The sequence below is a fragment of the Schistocerca gregaria genome, chromosome 5 (genome assembly GCF_023897955.1).
Source record: "Schistocerca gregaria isolate iqSchGreg1 chromosome 5, iqSchGreg1.2, whole genome shotgun sequence".
In the NCBI taxonomy this organism is placed as follows: Eukaryota; Metazoa; Arthropoda; class Insecta; order Orthoptera; family Acrididae; genus Schistocerca; species Schistocerca gregaria.
In genome coordinates, this window is record NC_064924.1 from 131,131,646 (window position 1) to 131,155,095 (window position 23,450).

The 23,450-nt window shown below is 48.0% G+C and overlaps 1 protein-coding gene across 1 annotated transcript in view; it reads right to left on the reverse strand.

Moving 5' to 3' along the window:
* LOC126272079 (insulin receptor) overlaps nucleotides 1-23,139 on the reverse strand; it is a 595,694-nt gene extending 572,555 nt beyond the window's left edge. Inside the window, exon 1 of the mRNA XM_049974641.1 lies at nucleotides 22,768-23,139. Coding sequence (XP_049830598.1) covers nucleotides 22,768-22,876 — 109 coding nt within the window. The 5' untranslated portion in view covers nucleotides 22,877-23,139. The remainder of the gene's footprint in view (nucleotides 1-22,767) is intronic.
* Between the last annotated feature and the right edge of the window lie 311 nt (nucleotides 23,140-23,450).

Consider the following 23,450-nt stretch of genomic DNA (forward strand, 5'->3'; position numbering starts at 1 on the left):
ATGCCGTACCTCGTATTTTTCCCCTCTACATGTTTGCATGACACAATATTTGCATGTGTCGCAATGGGCTTAATTAACGTACGACATTGGTGTTTTCATTGAGAAACTGTTTCGTGCGAACCGGGGGGACACGACACGGTATCAGCATACTGCTATCTAGAAAAATACAAGCACGCCCCGGGCATCTGATCGATCACCGCGCATCCGAGATATCGTGCCACTTCGTCGACACGTCACACGAAAAACAAGTAGTTAAGCTGTCAACACGCGACTTTTCCAGGGCCAGTGTTCATCTATCACTACTGCCTCCTAACGATACCGCCTTCAGACGGAAAGTATTAAAATTTTTCTTCTAGTCGAAGACGCATTTCGCGAAAAACACCATTACAATGCGTTATCTTCTGGAACTAATAGAGATCTGACATTCTTAGCGGCGCAATCTTCCAGATCTGGAGCAAAAGCAACGTCAAAGAAAAGAATCGTTCAACTTAATAATCAACAATAGGGATAAGTCACCAACAAGGAATCGTAAGGAAACACTTTTAATGCTGTTGAAACAACGATTGCCTGAATTATATGTAATTGCAGCATTACGCGACCAAGTATACATTTACTAAACTAAAAATCGAAAAATCGGATTGAATGTAAGAGATAAGTTATAGCAATGGCGTACACCATAAAAAATGGCCATACCAACTTCAGAGAAACTTGAATATTTCGCCTGAAAATAACGGAGATAGTAAAGTAAATACAATACAGCCCAGTACATTATTCTGGCCGGCTAGTGTTCATAAGAGACAAAGGTGTCATCAGGAGGGGCCCATGGAAGTAAAATAGGAACGGTCTTTTTCTCTATATACATACACAAACGATCTGACGGATAAGGTGAACTGCAACGCGCAGCTGTTTGCTGGTTTTTAACAGGCTTGGAACTGGAACTTCTTTATGGCTACTTACAAGTCACCATTCGTCTTCCAGAATATTAAAAATACTCCCCAGCTCTAGCTCCTCACCCATTACAAACCATCGCATGGGCGCCCTTGGGAGGAAGATACAAGATGACTTACATTTTCTCTTTGATATGATTAATGGTACCTCGCTCTGAACGTAGAAAAATATAGGCTAATGGAGATTAGGAAAATTTATTTATTTACTCGTATGGCTCCCATACAATTAAAAGTATATATAACATAAGTAATACTATGTATAACAGGGATATGAAAATACAAAACTACGTATGAAACTAACTAAATGTCAATATCTAGGTTTCTAAACCATATAAAATCCGATCATCAGCTTTCATGAGGTCCCTCCAACTTCCTTGCTAGGAACGCAAGGGGCACTCATCTCTAATGTGCTTGATTGCCGACCGCTACGGTCGCAGGTTCGCATCCTGCCTCGGGCATGGATGTGCGTGATGTCTTTAGGTTAGTTAGGTTTAAGTAGTTCTAAGTTCTAGGGGACTGATGACCACAGCAGTTAAGTCCCATAGTGCTCCGAGCCATTGGAACAATTTTTTGCTGAGCCCCACAGTCACAAACCGGAGACTATGTGCCACCCCATTTGCAAAGAGAGTCTGCGCATCATCCTTGCCCAGTGCGACCCCTGTTCAATTTGTCCATAGTTTCCTGTCGAGTTCTGTACCAGCAGCAACACAATTATATTTTCGGAACCACTCACGCTCTTCAGGATTTTCAATACCTTGACAGCTCTGGCCCCACAGGTCTCTCACCCTAGTATTACTAGCATCTAGCAGTTCTGCTTGCCGTAATTGTGGGTTTCTTGGGCGGAGTCTATTTCGTTTTTAAAATTGGTATGTCTTCCTATATTGGTAATTCCAAGCTTGCGGTATTCCGAAGTAAGCCCTCCCTTCTGCGGATTGCTCAGCAGAGGAAGCCAACAAATCGGTGTTGGTCGAAATGCTCCAGTTATTAACCGCATAGTGAGGTTCACCCGTACGTCGATTAAGTTTGTGTGGCAGCTGTTTAACCACACCGCGGCACAATACTCGACTGCTGAGAAGACCAGCGCAATGGATTATGAGCGCAAAGTATCGGCTTAAGCTCCCCAAGTCATTCCACACAACTTTTGAAGAATATTGTTACAAGTTTTTATCTTGGCCTCAGTATTTTCAAGATGTTTTCTATATGAAAGGGTGCCGTCAAGGGTGACACCAAGGTACATGGCGACACAGAAACACGGGAACATTCCACAATCCAATAAAACTAGAAGTGATGAAGGAAATAAATTCCATTCATAGCAACTCAGACCTTACAACTTTGCCACCACATTCGTGGCATTTACCATTTTTTAAAAAAATTACGTCCTTTAGGCCGCGTCCTCCTATACGAATATATTCGTGAAATCTGTGTTGAGATTCCTCACTGACCGCCGCAAAATCTCAGCTGGGGATACTGTGAATTGCATCCCGAATTTTCTATTTTAATTATATCCAGGGTTTTTGGTCGAGTCGTGCAGTCTTTGCTCTTGAGGTAGACCCACAAGAAAAAAAATCACAAACGGATAAATCTGGCGATCTAGGGGACCAGGGAATATTACCGAATCGTGAGACGACACGGCTCCCAAACAATTCTCGCACATATGTCATCGACTGTTGTGCAGTGTGTTACGACGCTCCGTCCTGTTGAAACCAGGCATCTTGAACGCTGCAGGCTTTATTTAGTGCAATAAAATACACAAGGAGCATTTAAACAACGGTAAAATAATTTTAAAAAAATGGCTCTGAGCACTATGGGACTCAACTGCTGTGGTCATTAGTCCCCAAGAACTTAGAACTACTTAAACCTAACTAACCTAAGGACATCACACACATCCATGCCCGAGGCAGAATTCGAACATGCGACCGTAGCAGTCGCACGGTTCCGGACTGCGCGCCTAGAACCGCGAGACCACCGCGGCCGGCAATAATTTTAAAAATAAATATAATATAAAATAAATTAAAAATTTCACATGATTTGTGCATCAAATCTCGGTTTAAACATAGCGATCCCAGAGACCACAACTTGTAGTATACGTTACAGGAAGGTCATCTTGTGAGTTAAGGGTTAATATTGTTAGTGTGTGTGTGAGCCCAATCAGACCCTTAAATAGCTAAATTTTCAATGGCGACCTCGCTTGCATCTAGGCATGGATAAAATTGACGTACTACGTTATGTTATAATACATTTTGGTAGCTTTCTTACACGTACGAAGTTCCACGCTAAAAACTCATTGATATATGCAAAGAAATCGTGTATAATAAAACCGACAGAATCGTGAGAAAAGGAAGCCTCACATTCGTCCCGAATTGCCTCGGTTCGGAAGGATTAGTCGTGTAAAGTATTAAAGTGCGAGTAAGCCTGGAATTGGAATCAGTCGAAAAGGCGGAGATTTAGCTTATCCAACGGCGACCCGTACTCGGTAGGTACGAGCAGAACACAGGACTGTCTGGTTAGCCAAGTGGGGCTGGTCAGAATGCAGACGTAAGGCACGATCCAACGGCGACCCGTACTCGGCAGGTACGAGCAGAACACAGGACTGTCTGGTTAGCCAAGTGGGGCTGGTCAGAATGCAGACGTAAGGCACGATCCAACGGCGACCCGTACTCGGTAGGTACGAGCAGAACACAGGACTGTCTGGTTAGCCAAGTGGGGCTGGTCAGAATGCAGACGTAAGGCACGATCCAACGGCGACCCGTACTCGGTAGGTACGAGCAGAACACAGGACTGTCTGGTTAGCCAAGTGGGGCTGGTCAGAATGCAGACGTAAGGCACGATCCAACGGCGACCCGTACTCGGCAGGTACGAGCAGAACACAGGACTGTCTGGTTAGCCAAGTGGGGCTGGTCAGAATGCAGACGTAAGGCACGATCCAACGGCGACCCGTACTCGGTAGGTACGAGCAGAACACAGGACTGTCTGGTTAGCCAAGTGGGGCTGGTCAGAATGCAGACGTAAGGCACGATCCAACGGCGACCCGTACTCGGTAGGTACGAGCAGAACACAGGACTGTCTGGTTAGCCAAGTGGGGCTGGTCAGAATGCAGACGTAAGGCACGATCCAACGGCGACCCGTACTCGGCAGGTACGAGCAGAACACAGGACTGTCTGGTTAGCCAAGTGGGGCTGGTCAGAATGCAGACGTAAGGCACGATCCAACGGCGACCCGTACTCGGTAGGTACGAGCAGAACACAGGACTGTCTGGTTAGCCAAGTGGGGCTGGTCAGAATGCAGACGTAAGGCACGATCCAACGGCGACCCGTACTCGGTAGGTACGAGCAGAACACAGGACTGTCTGGTTAGCCAAGTGGGGCTGGTCAGAATGCAGACGTAAGGCACGATCCAACGGCGACCCGTACTCGGTAGCTACGAGCAGAACACAGGACTGTCTGGTTAGCCAAGTGGGGCTGGTCAGAATGCAGACGTAAGGCACGATCCAACGGCGACCCGTACACGGCAGGTACGAGCAGAACACAGGACTGTCTGGTTAGCCAAGTGGGGCTGGTCAGAATGCAGACGTAAGGCACGATCCAACGGCGACCCGTACTCGGTAGCTACGAGCAGAACACAGGACTGTCTGGTTAGCCAAGTGGGGCTGGTCAGAATGCAGACGTAAGGCACGATCCAACGGCGACCCGTACTCGGTAGCTACGAGCAGAACACAGGACTGTCTGGTTAGCCAAGTGGGGCTGGTCAGAATGCAGACGTAAGGAACGATCCAACGGCGACCCGTACTCGGCAGGTACGAGCAGAACACAGGACTGTCTGGTTAGCCAAGTGGGGCTGGTCAGAATGCAGACGTAAGGCACGATCCAACGGCGACCCGTACTCGGTAGCTACGAGCAGAACACAGGACTGTCTGGTTAGCCAAGTGGGGCTGGTCAGAATGCAGACGTAAGGCACGATCCAACGGCGACCCGTACTCGGTAGCTACGAGCAGAACACAGGACTGTCTGGTTAGCCAAGTGGGGCTGGTCAGAATGCAGACGTAAGGCACAATCCAACGGCGACCCGTACTCGTCAGGTACGAGCAGAACACAGGACTGTCTGGTTAGCCAAGTGGGGCTGGTCAGAATGCAGACGTAAGGCACGATCCAACGGCGACCCGTACTCGGTAGCTACGAGCAGAACACAGGACTGTCTGGTTAGCCAAGTGGGGCTGGTCAGAATGCAGACGTAAGGCACGATCCAACGGCGACCCGTACTCGGTAGCTACGAGCAGAACACAGGACTGTCTGGTTAGCCAAGTGGGGCTGGTCAGAATGCAGACGTAAGGCACGATCCAACGGCGACCCGTACTCGGTAGCTACGAGCAGAACACAGGACTGTCTGGTTAGCCAAGTGGGGCTGGTCAGAATGCAGACGTAAGGCACGATCCAACGGCGACCCGTACACGGCAGGTACGAGCAGAACACAGGACTGTCTGGTTAGCCAAGTGGGGCTGGTCAGAATGCAGACGTAAGGCACGATCCAACGGCGACCCGTACTCGGTAGCTACGAGCAGAACACAGGACTGTCTGGTTAGCCAAGTGGGGCTGGTCAGAATGCAGACGTAAGGCACGATCCAACGGCGACCCGTACTCGGTAGCTACGAGCAGAACACAGGACTGTCTGGTTAGCCAAGTGGGGCTGGTCAGAATGCAGACGTAAGGCACGATCCAACGGCGACCCGTACTCGGCAGGTACGAGCAGAACACAGGACTGTCTGGTTAGCCAAGTGGGGCTGGTCAGAATGCAGACGTCAGGCACGATCCAACAGCGACCCGTACTCGGTAGCTACGAGCAGAACACAGGACTGTCTGGTTAGCCAAGTGGGGCTGGTCAGAATGCAGACGTAAGGCACGATCCAACGGCGACCCGTACTCGGTAGCTACGAGCAGAACACAGGACTGTCTGGTTAGCCAAGTGGGGCTGGTCAGAATGCAGACGTAAGGCACGATCCAACGGCGACCCGTACTCGGTAGCTACGAGCAGAACACAGGACTGTCTGGTTAGCCAAGTGGGGCTGGTCAGAATGCAGACGTAAGGTACGATCCAACGGCGACCCGTACTCGGTAGCTACGAGCAGAACACAGGACTGTCTGGTTAGCCAAGTGGGGCTGGTCAGAATGCAGACGTAAGGCACGATCCAACGGCGACCCGTACTCGGTAGCTACGAGCAGAACACAGGACTGTCTGGTTAGCCAAGTGGGGCTGGTCAGAATGCAGACGTAAGGCACGATCCAACGGCGACCCGTACTCGGTAGCTACGAGCAGAACACAGGACTGTCTGGTTAGCCAAGTGGGGCTGGTCAGAATGCAGACGTAAGGCACGATCCAACGGCGACCCGTACTCGGCAGGTACGAGCAGAACACAGGACTGTCTGGTTAGCCAAGTGGGGCTGGTCAGAATGCAGACGTAAGGCACGATCCAACGGCGACCCGTACTCGGCAGGTACGAGCAGAACACAGGACTGTCTGGTTAGCCAAGTGGGGCTGGTCAGAATGCAGACGTAAGGCACGATCCAACGGCGACCCGTACTCGGTAGCTACGAGCAGAACACAGGACTGTCTGGTTAGCCAAGTGGGGCTGGTCAGAATGCAGACGTAAGGCACGATCCAACGGCGACCCGTACTCGGTAGCTACGAGCAGAACACAGGACTGTCTGGTTAGCCAAGTGGGGCTGGTCAGAATGCAGACGAAAGGCACGATCCAACGGCGACCCGTACTCGGCAGGTACGAGCAGAACACAGGACTGTCTGGTTAGCCAAGTGGGGCTGGTCAGAATGCAGACGTAAGGCACGATCCAACGGCGACCCGTACTCGGTAGCTACGAGCAGAACACAGGACTGTCTGGTTAGCCAAGTGGGGCTGGTCAGAATGCAGACGTAAGGCACGATCCAACGGCGACCCGTACTCGGTAGGTACGAGCAGAACACAGGACTGTCTGGTTAGCCAAGTGGGGCTGGTCAGAATGCAGACGTAAGGCACGATCCAACGGCGACCCGTACTCGGTAGCTACGAGCAGAACACAGGACTGTCTGGTTAGCCAAGTGGGGCTGGTCAGAATGCAGACGTAAGGCACGATCCAACGGCGACCCGTACACGGCAGGTACGAGCAGAACACAGGACTGTCTGGTTAGCCAAGTGGGGCTGGTCAGAATGCAGACGTAAGGCACGATCCAACGGCGACCCGTACTCGGTAGCTACGAGCAGAACACAGGACTGTCTGGTTAGCCAAGTGGGGCTGGTCAGAATGCAGACGTAAGGCACGATCCAACGGCGACCCGTACTCGGTAGCTACGAGCAGAACACAGGACTGTCTGGTTAGCCAAGTGGGGCTGGTCAGAATGCAGACGTAAGGCACGATCCAACGGCGACCCGTACTCGGCAGGTACGAGCAGAACACAGGACTGTCTGGTTAGCCAAGTGGGGCTGGTCAGAATGCAGACGTAAGGCACGATCCAACGGCGACCCGTACTCGGTAGCTACGAGCAGAACACAGGACTGTCTGGTTAGCCAAGTGGGGCTGGTCAGAATGCAGACGTAAGGCACGATCCAACGGCGACCCGTACTCGGTAGCTACGAGCAGAACACAGGACTGTCTGGTTAGCCAAGTGGGGCTGGTCAGAATGCAGACGTAAGGCACGATCCAACGGCGACCCGTACTCGGTAGCTACGAGCAGAACACAGGACTGTCTGGTTAGCCAAGTGGGGCTGGTCAGAATGCAGATGTAAGGCACGATCCAACGGCGACCCGTACTCGGCAGGTACGAGCAGAACACAGGACTGTCTGGTTAGCCAAGTGGGGCTGGTCAGAATGCAGACGTAAGGCACGATCCAACGGCGACCCGTACTCGGTAGCTATGAGCAGAACACAGAACTGTCTGGTTAGCCAAGTGGGGCTGGTCAGAATGCAGACGTAAGGCACGATCCAACGGCGACCCGTACTCGGTAGCTACGAGCAGAACACAGGACTGTCTGGTTAGCCAAGTGGGGCTGGTCAGAATGCAGACGTAAGGCACGATCCAACGGCGACCCGTACTCGGCAGGTACGAGCAGAACACAGGACTGTCTGGTTAGCCAAGTGGGGCTGGTCAGAATGCAGACGTAAGGCACGATCCAACGGCGACCCGTACTCGGTAGCTACGAGCAGAACACAGGACTGTCTGGTTAGCCAAGTGGGGCTGGTCAGAATGCAGACGTAAGGCACGATCCAACGGCGACCCGTACTCGGTAGCTACGAGCAGAACACAGGACTGTCTGGTTAGCCAAGTGGGGCTGGTCAGAATGCAGACGTAAGGCACGATCCAACGGCGACCCGTACTCGGCAGGTACGAGCAGAACACAGGACTGTCTGGTTAGCCAAGTGGGGCTGGTCAGAATGCAGACGTAAGGCACGATCCAACGGCGACCCGTACTCGGCAGGTACGAGCAGAACACAGGACTGTCTGGTTAGCCAAGTGGGGCTGGTCAGAATGCAGACGTAAGGCACGATCCAACGGCGACCCGTACTCGGCAGGTACGAGCAGAACACAGGACTGTCTGGTTAGCCAAGTGGGGCTGGTCAGAATGCAGACGTAAGGCACGAAAGGCCATACAACGACAATGCGCCGTGCTAGAGGGCTGCGGAGACGGACGAGGCGCGTCGCCGACATTGTCCGCTATCTAGACGCCGCGCGCCAGGGGCTGCACGTGAATAATCGCACCTGCAAAGCACAGCGCACGTCCCCTTCAAAGCTTATTCCACTGCGTGCATCTTCTCAGAGCCCGTCAAGGCAATTTTGAGATTTTGAAGCGCCATTGGCTTCACAAATGGTCTTGGAGTTCACGAAAAGGGGGATTCGTGACGTGAGCTTATGTGTTTGATGTACACTGAGGTGACAAAAGCCATGGGATAGCAATAGGCACGTATACAGATGGCGGTAGTATCGCGTTGTTGTTGTTGTTGTGGTCTTCAGTCGTGAGACTGGTTTGATGCAGCTCTCCATGCTACTCTGTCCTGTGCAAGCTTCTTCATCTCCCAGTAACTACTGCAACCTACATCCTTCTGAATCTGCTTACTGTATTCATCTCTTGGTCTCCCTCTACGATTTTTACCCTCCACGCTGCCCTCCAATACTAAATTGGTGATCCCTTGATGCCTCAAAACATATCCTACAACCGGTCCCTTCTTCTGGTCAAGTTGTGCCACAAACTTCTCTTCTCTCCAATTCTATTTAATACCTCCGCATTAGTTATGTGATCTACCCATCGAATCTTCAGCATTCTTCAGTAGCACCACATTTCGAAAGCTTCTATTCTCTTCTTGTCCAAACTATTTATCGTCCATTTCACTTCCATACATGGCTACACTCCATACAAATACTTTCAGGAATGACTTCCTGACACTTAAATCTATACTCGATGTTAACAAATTTCTCTTCTTCAGAAACGCTTTCCTTGCCATTGCCAGTCTACATTTTATATCCTCTCTACTTCGACCATCATCAGTTATTTTGCTCCCCAAATAGCAAAACTCCTTTACCACCTTAAGTGTCTCATTTCCTAATCTAATTCCTTCAGCATCACCCGACTTATTCGACTACATTCAATTATCCTCGTTTTGCTTTTGTTGATGTTCATTTTATATCCTCCCTTCAGGACACTATCCATTCCGTTCAACTGTTCTTCCAAGTCCTTTGCTGTCTCTGACAGAATTACGATGTCATCGGCGAACCTCAAAGTTTTTGTTTCTTCTCCATGGATTTTAATACCTACTCCAAATTTTTCTTTTCTTTCCTTCACTGCTTGCTCAATATACAGATTGAATAACATCGGGGAGAGACTACAACTCTGTCTCACTCCCTTCCCAATCGCTGCTTACCTATCATGCCCCTCGACTCAACTGCCATCTGGTTTCTGTACAAATTTTAAATAGCCTTTCGCTCCCTGTCTTTTACCCCTGCCACATTTGAAAGAGAGTATTCCAACCAACATTGTCAAAAGCTTTCTGTAAGTCTACAAATGCTAGAAACGTAGGTTTGCCTTTCCTTAATCTTTCTTCTACGGTAAGTCGTAGAGTCAGTATTGCCTCACGTGTCCCAACATTTCTACGGAAGCCAAACTGATCTTCCCCGAGGTCGGCTTCTACTAGTTTTTCCATTCGCGTACACGAAGTATAAAAGGGCAATGCATTGGTGGAGCTGTCATTTGTACACTGATTCATGTGGAAAGGTTACCGACAGTTAGTAGGAGTAATCCACTAAATTACAGGCCCATATCGTTAATGTCGATATGCAGCAGGATTTTAGAACATATATTCTGTTCGAACATCATGAATTACCTCGAAGAAAACGGTGTATTGACACACAGTCAACATGGGTCTAGAAAACGTCCTGTGAAACACAACTAGCTCTTTATTCACATGAAGTGTTGAGTGCTATTGACAAAGGATTTCAGATCGATTACGCATTTCTGGATTTCCGGAAGGCTTTTAACACTGTACCACACAAGCGGCTCGTAGGGAAATTGCGAGCGTATGGAATATCGTCTCAGTTATGTGACTGGATTTGTGATTTCCTGTCAGAGAGATCACAGTGCGTAGTAATTGACGGAAAGTCATCGAGTTAAACAGAAGTGATTTCAGGCGTTCCCCAAGGTAGTGTTATAGGCCCCTTGCTGTTCCTTATCTATATAAACGATTTGGGAGACAATGTCACTAGCCGTCTGCGGTTGTTTGCAGATGACGCTATCGTTTATCGACTAATAAAAGTCATCAGAAGATCAATACAAACACCAAAATGATTCAGAAAAGATATCTAAATGGTGCGAAAATTGTCAGTTGGCCGTAAATAACGAAAAGTGTGAGGTCATCCACATGAGTGCTAAAAGGAACTCAAACTTCGGTTACACGATAAATCAGTCTAAACTAAAAGCTGTAAATTCAGCTAAATACCTAGTTATTACAATTACGAACAACTTAAATTGGAAGGAACACATAGAAAATGTTGTGGGGAAGGCTAACCAAAAACTGCGTTTTATTGGCAGGACATTTAAAAATGTAACAGACCTACTAAGGAGACTGCCTACACTAGGCTTGTCCGTCCTCTTTTAGAATACTGCTGCGCGCTGTGGGATCCTTACCAGATAGGACTGACGGAGTACATCGAAAAAGTTGAAAGAAAGGAAGCAAGTTTTCTATTACGGGGAGAGAGTGTCACAGAAATGATAACAGGATTTGGGCTGGAAATCAATAAAAGAAAGGCGTTTTTCGTTGCGACGGTATCTCACGAAATTCCAATCACCAACTCTCTCCTCAGAATGCGAAAGTACTTTGTTGGCACCGACCTACAGAGGGAGGAACGATCACCAGAACGTACGCAAAGATATAGGTGTTCATTCTTCCCGCGCGCTATGCGAGATTGGAATAATAGAGAAATGTAAAGGTGGTTCGATGAACCCTCTGCTAGGCACTTGAATGTGATTTGCAGAGTATCCATGTAGACGTAGACGGCCTGGTTTTGGCCGCACGACGCGAATTAAAAGACTTTGAACGCGGGATGACAATTGCAGCTAAGAGCATCGGACATTCAATTTCGGACATCGTTAGGGAATTCCATATTCAGAGTTCCACAGTGTCAAGAGTTTGCCCAGAATACATTTGAGGCGTTACGTCTCACCACGGACAACGCAGTGGCCGACGACCACAACATAACGACTGAGAGCAGCAGCGTTTGCTTAGAGTCGTCAGTGCTACCAGACAAGCAACAATGCATGAAATAACTGCACAAATCAATGTGGGACGTACTATGAACGCATCCTTCGGGTTGTGCGGCGAAATTTCGTGTTAATGGGATTTGGCAGCACACGACCAAAGCGAGGTGCCTCCTGCTAACAGCACATCGCCTCCAGTGCCTGTCCTGCGCTCGTGACCATGTCGGTTGGGCTATAGACAAATGGGAAAGTGTGGCCTGCTCAGATGAGTCCCGATAGGAATTGGTGAAAGACAATGATAGGGTTCGCGTGTGGCGCAAATCCCACGAAGCCAGCCGGCTGCGGTGGCAGAGAGGTTCTACGCGCTTCAGTCGGGAACCGCGCTGCTGCTACGGTTGCATGGATGTGTGTGATGTCCTTAGGCTAGTTAGGCTTATGTAGTTCTAAATCTAGGGCACTGATGACCTCAGATGTTAAGTTCCATAGTTCTCAGAACCATTTGAACCCACGAAGCCAGCCGGCCGGTGTGGCCGTGCGGTTCTAGGCGCTTCAGTCTGGAACCGCGTGACCGATACTGTCGCGGGTACGAATCCTCGGACATGGATGTGTGTGACGTCCTTAGGCTAGTTAGGTTTATGTAGTTCTAAATCTAGGGCACTGATGACCTCAGATGTTAAGTTCCATAGTTCTCAGAACCATTTGAACCCACGAAGGCACAGCACAGTCAACAAGGCACTTTGAAAACTCTTGTGGGCTTCATAATGGTGTGGGCTGCGTTACTATGGAATGGACTGGATCCTCTAGTCCAATTGAACCGATCGTTGACTGGAAGTGGTTATGTTGGGCAGTTGGAGACCATTTTCAGCCATTCATGGACTTCAGTTCCCTAACAACGATGAAATTTTTATGGATGACAGTGCGCCCTGTCACCAGGCCACAGCTGTTCGCGATTGGCTTGAAGGAAATCCTGGACAATTCCAGCGCATCGCCGTCGTCAATCTCATCGAACATTTGTGGGACACAATCGAGACGTCATTTCGTGCACAAAATCCTGCACCAGCAACACTTTCGCAATTATGGACGGCTGTAGAGGCGGCATGGCTCAGTATTTCTACAAAGGACTAACAACGACTTGTTGAGTCCGTGCCACGTCCAGTTGCTGCCCTATGGAAGCCAAAAGAAGGTCCGACACGACTTCTGTTACGTGTTTGCTTTTTGTCTGTGTTACTTCAGGAATGTTTGAGGAGGAATTTTTCGTAAAATTTAATTCATTAACTGGAGGTTGGTACAATGATGATGATGATGACCAAGTCCCATACTCTGTGACAGAGCGTAGAGCGTACTAGGCAAGGTCCTAGTGGAGGTGGTTTGCCATTGCCTTCCTCCGACCGTAATGGGAATGAATGAATGATGATGATGAAGACGACACAACAACACCCAGCCATCTCGAGGCAGGGAAAATTCCTGACCCCGCCGGGAATCGAACCCGGGACCCCGTGCTCGGGAAGCGAGAACGCTACCGCGAGACCACGAGCAGTGGACGTTGGTACAAAATGTGTTTGGGAGTATCTGTGAGCATGATCCCGAAAGCTTTGTTCTGAAGGTGTTGGAAGCTTTGGAGGGTTGTGCCTCGTAACGTAGACCACACTTCCGGGCCGTACAGCATGACCGCAAGTATGAGCTGACGCCAGAGGACGACTTTGCGTTGCGTGGTCAATCCTTCGGCCTTCAGGAGAGGATTCAACCGGAACAGGAGAGCATAATGCCACCAATGCTGCAGTTCTTTGCAGAACAACGCCACCAACCTCCCAAATGTGTTAAGTGCGCCGGGCCACACAAGTTGCGAAGATGCGAGGAGCAATGATCGGGCGATTGAGGCGGGATCTGGGGGAGGTAACGGCATCTGGAGTGGCTAAACGTTGGAACACGGTATGAAATACTACTGACACAGACTTCTCTCAATACACTTGAAAAATGACAAAAACCTACATTTATGGCAGACGTCGATTGTCAAAAAGCTGTAGACTATTTTAACAGGAATACACTTTTGTAGTTATGTCATCATATGTTAACCACGGACCTAGAAACGAAGGAGAGACTCCGTCCCCGCCGCAGCGGGCCGCAACCCCACGACGACTACCGCAGTCCACTTCACCCCTCCACCGCCCCACACCGAACCCAGTGTTATTGTGCGGTTCAGCCCCCGGTGGAACCCCAGGGAACGTCTCACACCAGACGAGTGTAAGCCGTATGTTTGCGTGGTAGAGTAATGGTGGTGTACGCGTACGTGAACTTGTTTGCGCAGCATTCGCTGACATAGTGTACTGAGGCGGAATAAGGGGAACCAGCCCGCATTTGCCGAGGCAGATGGAAAACCGCCTAAAAATCATCCACAGACTGGCCGGGCGGATTCGTGCCGGGGACCGGCGCTCCTTCCCGCCCGGAAAGCCGTGTGTTACACCGCACGGCCAACCGGGCGGGCACTTTTAGTATGTATGAAATATAAGAAGAGAAAGGTTATCAGCAGCTTATACCAAAATCGGACTGTAGCTATGAGAGTCGAAGGACAAGAAAGGGAGGTAGAATTTGAACAGGGACTGAGATTAGGTTGCAGCACCCCATATTATCCAATCTACATTGTCAAACCAAGGAAAAATTTGGAAGAGAAAGAAGTTCAAATTTTCAGGTGTTCCAAAGACATCGTAATTCTGTAAGGAACACCAAAGATAATGGAAAAATAGTTGAGGTTATAAAGAGGAAACACCAACAAGGTTATAAACGGAAAACTCCAACAAAGGTAAAAGCAGAGTAACGGGATTTACTCGAATTAAATCCGGTGTTATCGAGGCTTTAGAAAATGAGACTCTGAAACTTACGAACGAGTTTCGCTTCTAGGTGAGCTATATGATTGTATTCCACAGCTTTGATCAAGTGCAGAAATGACTTCATCTAACACTGAACTGTTGTAGCTTTTCACGTCTGTCTGCATCATTATCATCATCATCTGTAACTATTTGCAACCCAAACTCACTTGAACCTGCTTACCATAGTAATTATAATTCTGTTGCTTCTTTCCACTACACACACACACGCACCTCCACAACAAAACTAAATATTCCGAAACCTTTCAGTTCGACTCAGTTGTTCCATCCGTGTTCCGGTCTCCTCACCCAATCTTCACATTCTTCTGCAACACAATATTTCAAAACATTATTTTCGATTGTTTGAAATGCATACACTTCAGTACATGACTACACCTCAGACAAATTGTGCAGGAAAAGATTTCCGGACACTTACGTTTATTGTAGTGCATCTAAATCTAACAGGATTACTCTGCAATTCACGACTAAGTACCTGGCTGATGGTTCATCGAAACACCTTCAAGCTATTTCTCGACGCTTCCACATTCTAACAGTGCGCGGGAAACACGAGCACTTAAATCTTTCCGTGTGTTCTCAGATTTCTCTTATTTTATCATGATAATCATGTCTCGCGATATAGGTGGGAGCCAACAGAATATTTTCGCATTCGGAGTGGAAAGTTGGTGACTGAAATTTGACAAGAAGATTCTGCAGCGATGAAAAACGCTTTTGTTTTAATGACTGTCACCTATTCACGCATTATGTCCGTTGCACTCTCTCACCTATTTCGCGGCAGTAAAAAACGAGGTGCCCTTCTTTGAACTTCCTCGATGTTCTCCGTCAGTCACATCTGATGCAAATCCCACACTGCACAGCAATACTCCAGAAGAGGGCTACCAAGCGTGGTGTAGCACCTTTAATCGATATGTTGAATTTCTAGGCGTTCTACCAATAAATGGCAGTGTTTGGCTTGTTTTACCCACAATTGAAGTTATTCGTAATTGTAATCCATAAGTATTTAGTTGAATTTACATACTTAAGATTTTTGTTATTTATCGTGTAACCGAAATTTAGCGGATTTATTTAGTATTCACGTGGGTAAATTACCAGCTTTCATTTTTTCGAGTAATTTGCCACTTTTTGCACCAAACGGATATCTTGTCTAAATCATTTTAGAGTTGGTTTTGATGATCTGATGACTATCCAAGACGGTAAATGGCAGCATCATCAGCAAACATTCTAAGAGTGCTGATTAAATAGTCTTCTATGTCTTTCATGTAGATCAGGGACAGCAGACTGCCTATAACACTTCTTGAGGAACGCCGGATGTTATTTCTGTTTTACTCGATGACTTTCCGTCAATTACTACGAACTGTGACCTACCTCATAGGAGTTCAGGAACCCAGTGGCACAACTCAGACGATACTCCATTGTCGATAGCACTGATTACTTCGTGATACTAGAGAGATAGTTGTTTCAGATGGCGATTTTTTCGGAATCCGTGCTATTAGTCAATAAATGGTTTGCTTCGGGATAATTCAGTATGTTCGAACACAGAATATGTTCAAGAACCCTACTTCAAACTGACGTTTCTAATATGGGTCTGTAATTCAGCGGATTACTCCTGTCTCTTTTCTTGGGTATTGGTGTGCCTTGTGCAACTTTCCAGTCGTTAGGTACAGATCTTTCGATGTGAGAGCGGTTGTATATCATTGATAGATATGGAGCTGTTGTTATCAGCATACTGTGAAAGGGACCTGACTGGCATGCAATCTGGACCAGAAGCCTTGCCTTTAGTAAGTGATTTAACCTGCTTCAGTACACCGAGGATATCAACTTACAAGTTACTCAAGTTGCAAGTTGTTCTAGATACTAATTCTCGAATATTTACTTCCATCTATTTGATGAACGAGTTTCGGAAATCCTTTCCAGCAACTGCTTTCCTAACACTGTCATCAGAGACATAACTATTGTTACCGCGCAGTGGAGGTACCGATTGCGTCTTGCCGCTGCTGTACTTTGCTTGTGACCAGAATTTTCTTGTTTTCTGCCTGATTCAGAGGCAGAGTTTCGCTCTGTGGAAACTATTAAAAGTATCTCGCATTGAAGTTCGTGCTAAATTTCGAGTTTTTGTAAAACTTCACCAATATTGTGGATTTTGCGTTCTTTTAAATTTGACATGCACTTTTCGTTGCTCCTGCAAGAGCGATGCGACCCGTCAGTATCATCGGTTAACTGATGTGGTACATATCTCTCAATTACCATCGATACTGTTTCTTTCTCGCGGTTCTAGGCGCGCAGTCCGGAACCGTGCGACTGCTACGGTCGCAGGTTCGACTCCTGCCTCGGGCATGGATGTGTGTGATGTCCTTAGGTTAGTTAGGTTTAAGTAGTTCTAAGTTCTAGGGGACTGATGACCTAAGCAGTTGAGTCCCATAGTGCTCAGAGCCATTTGAACTGTTTCTTTCAATTCAAACAACATCTGCCCTATGAACTTCCCGCATGCTGGAGTAGCTTGGGTCAGCAACTTCTGTTAATCACTAGAACAAAAAAACCAGTCCAAGTTGCAAATTTTTGATTTTCATTCATTCTAGGACTAGCTTCGGGCCGAGACCCATTTTCAAATTATCATAACAAAGTCGAAAATGGCATTTTCGAACACGTCAAAAATGTGCAGTGAACAATCACATGCAAACAGATGCTCATTACACATCTTAGACATTTTCGAAAATGCCATTTTCGACATTGTTATGATGGTTTAAGGCGCCATGTCATGGATTGCGCGGAACCGCCCACCGGAGGTTCGAGTCCTCCCTCGGCCAGGTGTGTCTGTTGTTGTTAGCATAAATGCTCTGCTTCCAGCAATTGTTGAAACAGTGGCTGCCGCTGCATCTGTCTGCCAACTCTACGTCGCTTCTTCTGTCGTACACTATGTGGTCAAAAGTATCCGGACACCCCCAAAAATAAACGTTTTTCATATTAGGTGCAGTGTCCTGCCACCTACTGCCAGGTCCTCCATATCAGCGACCTCAGTAGTCATCGTGAGAGAGCAGAATGGGGCGCTCCACGGAACACACACATTTCGAACGTGGTCACGTGACTGGGTGTCACTTGTGTCATACTTCTGTACGCGAGATTATCCCATTCTCAAACATCCCTACGTTGACTACGGCGTCATAGTGAAGTGGAAACGTGAAGGATCGCGTACAGCACAAAAGCGTACAGGCCGACCTCGCCTGTTGACTGACGGAGACTGCCGACAGTTGAAGAGGGTAGTAATGTGTAATACGCAGACATCTATTCAGACCATCACACAGGAATTCCAAACTGCATCAGGATCCACTGCAAGTACTACGATAGTTAGGCGGGAGGTGAGAAAACTTGGATTTCATGGTCGAGCGGCTGCTCATAAGCCACACATCATGCCGGTAAATGCCAAACGACGCCTCGCTTCGTGTAAGAAGCGTAAACAATGGACGATTGAACAGTGAAAAACGTTGTGCGGAGTGACGAATCACGGTACACAATGTGGCGATCCGATGGCACGGCGCGGGTATGGCGAATGCCCGGAGAATGTCACTTGCCAGCGTATGTAGTGCCAACAGTAAAATTCGGAGGCGGTCGTGTTATAACATGGTCGTGTTTTTCATGGAGCGGGCTTGCACCCTTTGTTTTACGTGGCACTGTCACAGCACAGGCCGATATTGACGTTTTCATCTACATCTACCTGATTACTCTGCTATTCACCATGAAGTTCCTGGCAGAGGGTTCAATGAACCACCTTCAAGCTGTCTCTCTACCGTTCCACTCTCGAACGGCGCGCGGGAAAAACGAGCACTTAATTTTTTCTGTGCAAGCACTGACTTCTCTTATTTTACCCTGATGATCATTTCTCCCAATGCAGGTGGGTCCAACGTAATGTTTTCGCAATCGGAGGAAAAAAACTGGTGATTGAAATCTCACGAGAAGATCCCGTCGCAACGAAAAACGCCCCACTCCAATTCACATATCATGCCTGTGGCACTATCTCCCCTATTTCGCGATAATACAAAACGAGCTGCCCTTTTTTGTACTTTTTCGATGTCACCGTCAGTCCCACCTGATACGGATCCCACACCGCACAGCAATTCTCCAGAATAGGGCAGACAAGCGATGTATAAGCGGTCTCTTTAGTAGACCTGTTGCACCTTCTAAGTATTCTGCCAATTAATCGCAGTCTTTGGTTTGTTCTAGCCACAACATTATCTATGTGATCGTTCCAATTTAGGGCTATTTGTAACTGTAATCCCTAAGTATTTGGTTGAATTTCCAGGCTTAAGATTTGTGTGATTCATTGCGTAATCGAATTTTAGCGGATTTCTTTTAGTATTCATGTAAATAACTTCACACTTTTCTTTATTCAGGGTCAATTTTTAGCACCTTCTTGCTTTCCACAGTCGAAGAGCAATTCGGGGATGGCGATTGCATCCTTCAATACGATCGAGCACCTGTTCACAATGCACGGCCTGCGGCGAAGTGGTTACACGACAATAACATCCCTGTAATGGAGTAGGCTGCACAGAGTCCTGATCTGAATCCTATCGAACACCTTGGGATGTTTTGGAATGCCGACTTCGTGCGAGGCCTTAGCGACCGACATTGATACCTCTTCTCAGTGCAGCACTCCGTGAAGTATAGGCTGCCATTCCCCAAGAAACCTTCCAGCATCTGATCGAACGTAAGCCTGCGAGAGTGGAAGTTGTCATAAAGGCTAAGGGTGGGCCAACACCGTACTGAATTCCAGTATTACCGATGGAGGGCGCCACGAACTTGTAAGTCATTTTCAGCCGGGATCCGGATACCTTTTTTCACGAAGTGTACATGCAGTGGCTGCCACGAATGCCACCGCCAACTACCGTAAAATCTCTGCGTGACCTAGAAGCGTGTTTACTCCGACTCACCGTGCGTTTCGTGCGCGGACTCGACAAGTTTTATGTAGTGAGCGCGAGACCATGACAGAGATGTACAACCAACTTAAATGCAAATGCACGCGCTCCGGAGTCAAGCAGCGCAATAATTATTTCATCTACCTAACGAAGTGACCACGGCTGTAAAATAAAATTTTGAATCTGAAGCCTACACCACGGCTTACCAGGAAGTCTGCTCGTTCCGCGCACCTTTCGCTTTGTAAAGCGCGTCAAAAAGTAACCGGCGAAATCTGGGAACGGGCATGCCGTAAAAGTGACTGTAAAACTATACCGTAAATCACACAGTGAGAAAACATACAAAAGCATGCATCTCGTCACACTCAGTATGCTGCACCGAGGTAGACTGTCACAAGCAAAAGGCGTTTAACCTGCACTGGCATATTTCACTGTAGCGCATTCATTATAATAATCCAAACGAAGGCGCACGGAGGAGTGTCTTTAAACTTCTCGGCCTAAAACTGAAATTCAACCAATTGATATTGGGCAATATATGAAAATAATAACAATAATCCTTAGATTTGGCTATTTTGGTCTCTAACACAAGATTATCTTAATTTGCTATTCCAGTTCTAATTATCATAAGGGAAAAGTGTGTTAAATTTAGCACGAACGTACGCATCAAGCTATCCTACAGATCAATCTGCCACCAAAACTTTTACATCGTGTTCACATTCATTGGCACCGTTAACTCACAAACAAATCGTCAACTTCCAACCTAAGTATGGACCTCGTCATGCTTTAGCGATCAGTCTGCTACCATAAACAATATTTCAGAGAGGACCTGTATCACATTTTAGCCTCATACACGTCCCATGACTCCGCTACAGTAGCCGATACGACAATCAGAATAACACTGTTGCAATATTCCACTGTGTTCCAGTATGTGTTCCTCACGGTCACTCATATACCAATTACGATAGTGACGGCCAATGACGTCTTTATACTGAAACCAACATCTCGAGCAGCAGAAACGCGCCAGCATCGATTTGCAGGCGACATTACGAATTCTGTTCCATTTGTCATAATTTGAAAAGTTCGCCGAATTGTCACCACACGTCAGCACCAGCGTAAGGGGGCTCCCGCTCGCTCTCGTCAGACAACGGGATGCCGTAACTAATCAGATATTTTCTCGCCATTTTGTGACCACTGTCGGAAGTCGGGTCCTCCCAGACAAAACAAGTCAAACCAATGGAAACGTGTTGCCAAACCAATGGAAACATGTTGCACAACCAGACAAAGAGAGGCAACACGGTCGGCCAGAAAGATCGTTCTCTGAGATGCGAAAGGGATTCTGCTGCTAGGTTATCTTCCCGCAACAGTTCACAGGATAACACTACCTTAACCGCCTTGATCAACTACAACAAAAGACGTGCGAAAAAAAGGTCTTCGCCTTGCCAAAATACCTGAACCAAGAGATACGAATTGTTGCCACACCGGCCTTATTTGGGTTCATAAGACTTCCTTCTCTCACCCAAGCTCAGAATTTTCCTCAGTGGATGGAAACACTCTTCGAAGTACTGACAGCCGAAGCTGACGGGTGTTACGTGGGCCTCGAGAAATCTAGTTTCCGAGGTGGGATCACGGCATAGGACTACCGCTGACGCATTTGTCAGTCTATAGGGAGACTACACTGAAAAAATAAAAAAAAGTATCACTGAAGTAAATCGTTTCTTTCTATTGCATTCCCAGAACTTTTTCTAACACCCTTTTATTGTAATACATTCAATAAATATTTCTTCATCATAATACTGAAATCACATCGGATGCTAAAATATTTGTGAAAAGAAATTATCTTTAATTCCACAGTAAGACTTGTTTCAATGATGAGTAATTTCAGATTAAAAGTTTCTGTAAAAACACAAAAAAATGTGCGAACAAATTACATGAGAATAAGTCAGTAAATTTACCGACTGAAGCCGAGGCATCTTATCGCTACCAAGCAGACGCAAAATGTCATATTTGTATTTATCTGTGTTGAATGATAAGAGTCATTATTTACCTGCGAAATGTCTTATATTTATCTGCAATGAGTGATAAGAGTCATTATGTATACACCTCGTAACAATACGTCCGTCCTGAGATCTGACTCGATGAATGACGACCATTTTGAGGCAAGAGAAAGTTAATATATGACACTGCAAGGGTTTTCTCTATAATCAATGTTTTATAATATATTACTCTTCTTACCTGGATACTATTTTGGTGCCTGTGCTGGCTGCAGAAACAACATAAATGCTTATTTTACCTAAAAACAGGACGTTATGGATGAAAACGGATTATATTTCTTATAAAAGCATACTAATGATTTGAGGAATCGTCAGAAAACTAAATGCTTCACCAGTGTCTAACACATACAGTTAGGCTCTGGCTTCACGCCAAATTGATATTCTGTCTTCTGCTCCTGTGGAAGCGATGACTTGCAGTACAACAAAGACAAGAACTGAGCAACTGTAATTTTGCCGGTTGTCAAGTCGATGTTCCAAACATTCACCTCACCAAACATAAAATTCGAATTAATATAAAGTCGGAGAAATTAGGCTAATTCTACTACTACATCTGTAACACTGATACAAGTCGGTCGGTTGTTAAAATCAGTGATTGCTTTGAGCTGTGAATGAGAAAAACCATAACTGTTGGCTCCATTTGATGTAATGACAGAAACTCGGGTCTTTTTCCCCCTCAGTCAGGTGGCTCAGATGTTCCTATCAAACCTAAACATGGTAGAGATAGGGCACTGACCGGGCTGTTTGTATCTACAGTGGAAGCTGTCATGCCACGCACATGCGGTGAAGACAGAACGCAGGTACTGGCGGTATTACTACACTGATACGAGTCGCTCAACTGTTAAAATCAGTGCTTGCTTTGAGCTGTGAATGAGAAAAACTGTAACTGTTGGCTCCATTTGATGTAGTGCGTAATGACAGAAACTCGGGCCTATTTTCCCCTCCGTCAGGTGGCTCAGATGGTCGTATCAAACCTAAACATGGCAGAGATAGGGCATTGACCGGCCGCTGTTTGCATCTACAGTGGAAGCTGTCATGCCACGCACATGCGGTGAAGACGGGACGCAGGTACTGGCGGCGGGCGATTCGTGGGAACGCAGTCTCGCGAGTGGACAGAGCACAGCGTGGGCGCGGCGATCTGAATGGGCAGCGGCGGCGGCGTCGTGCCTTGCCCCGCGATCGATATAGGCGGCGGCGCAACACGGCGTGGCCGTCCGCCCGCCTGCCCGTGCGGGCGCCATGCTGCGCGTGGTTCGTACTTACCGTTGTGGCGCGCGGTGCGCTCCGCGTCCTTGCCGGTCATCGCCTGCGCGCCGGCCCCGAGCACGAGCAGCCCCAGCAGCAGCAGCAGCCGCCGCAGCACCTCCGGCATCGCGCTCCTCACATAGCACCACCACAGCCACAACAAGCACTCACCACCACCACAAACAACAACAACAACAGCCCCACCACGACCACCACCAGGACACCGCGGGTGGACCTCGCGGTCGCCTATCGCACTGCACACGGCCTCCCGTCTCGCGCAACGGTAAACACTCGACGCGACGCGGTCCACGAGACACTGCGACGCAAATCGGCGGCAGCGGCGCGCGCGCACTACCAGCTCCTGCCTCGGCGGCGGTTCTCACACGACTGAGCGTGCCGCTGCGGTGGGGGCAGCCGCCGAGCTGCGCGCGCACAGCGCCTTGCCGTGACGTCACGGTCGCCATGACTACGCCACCCCTCACTACGCCCCCCCCCCTCCTACTCCCGTTTACGCTGGCCGCGGCGCAACTACGTCGTAGTAGGATCACGACGCGTCCCACCTCCGCCGCTCTTCTCGTCACATCGCAGCGCTGCGCCGCGCGCCGTTTCCGTTCGTTAGGAGCGGCAGACGAACGCACTGCGCTTAGCCGCCCGCGTCGTCCGTCCCTTAGCCTGCAAACCGCTTTCCGTACGTGGGCGGA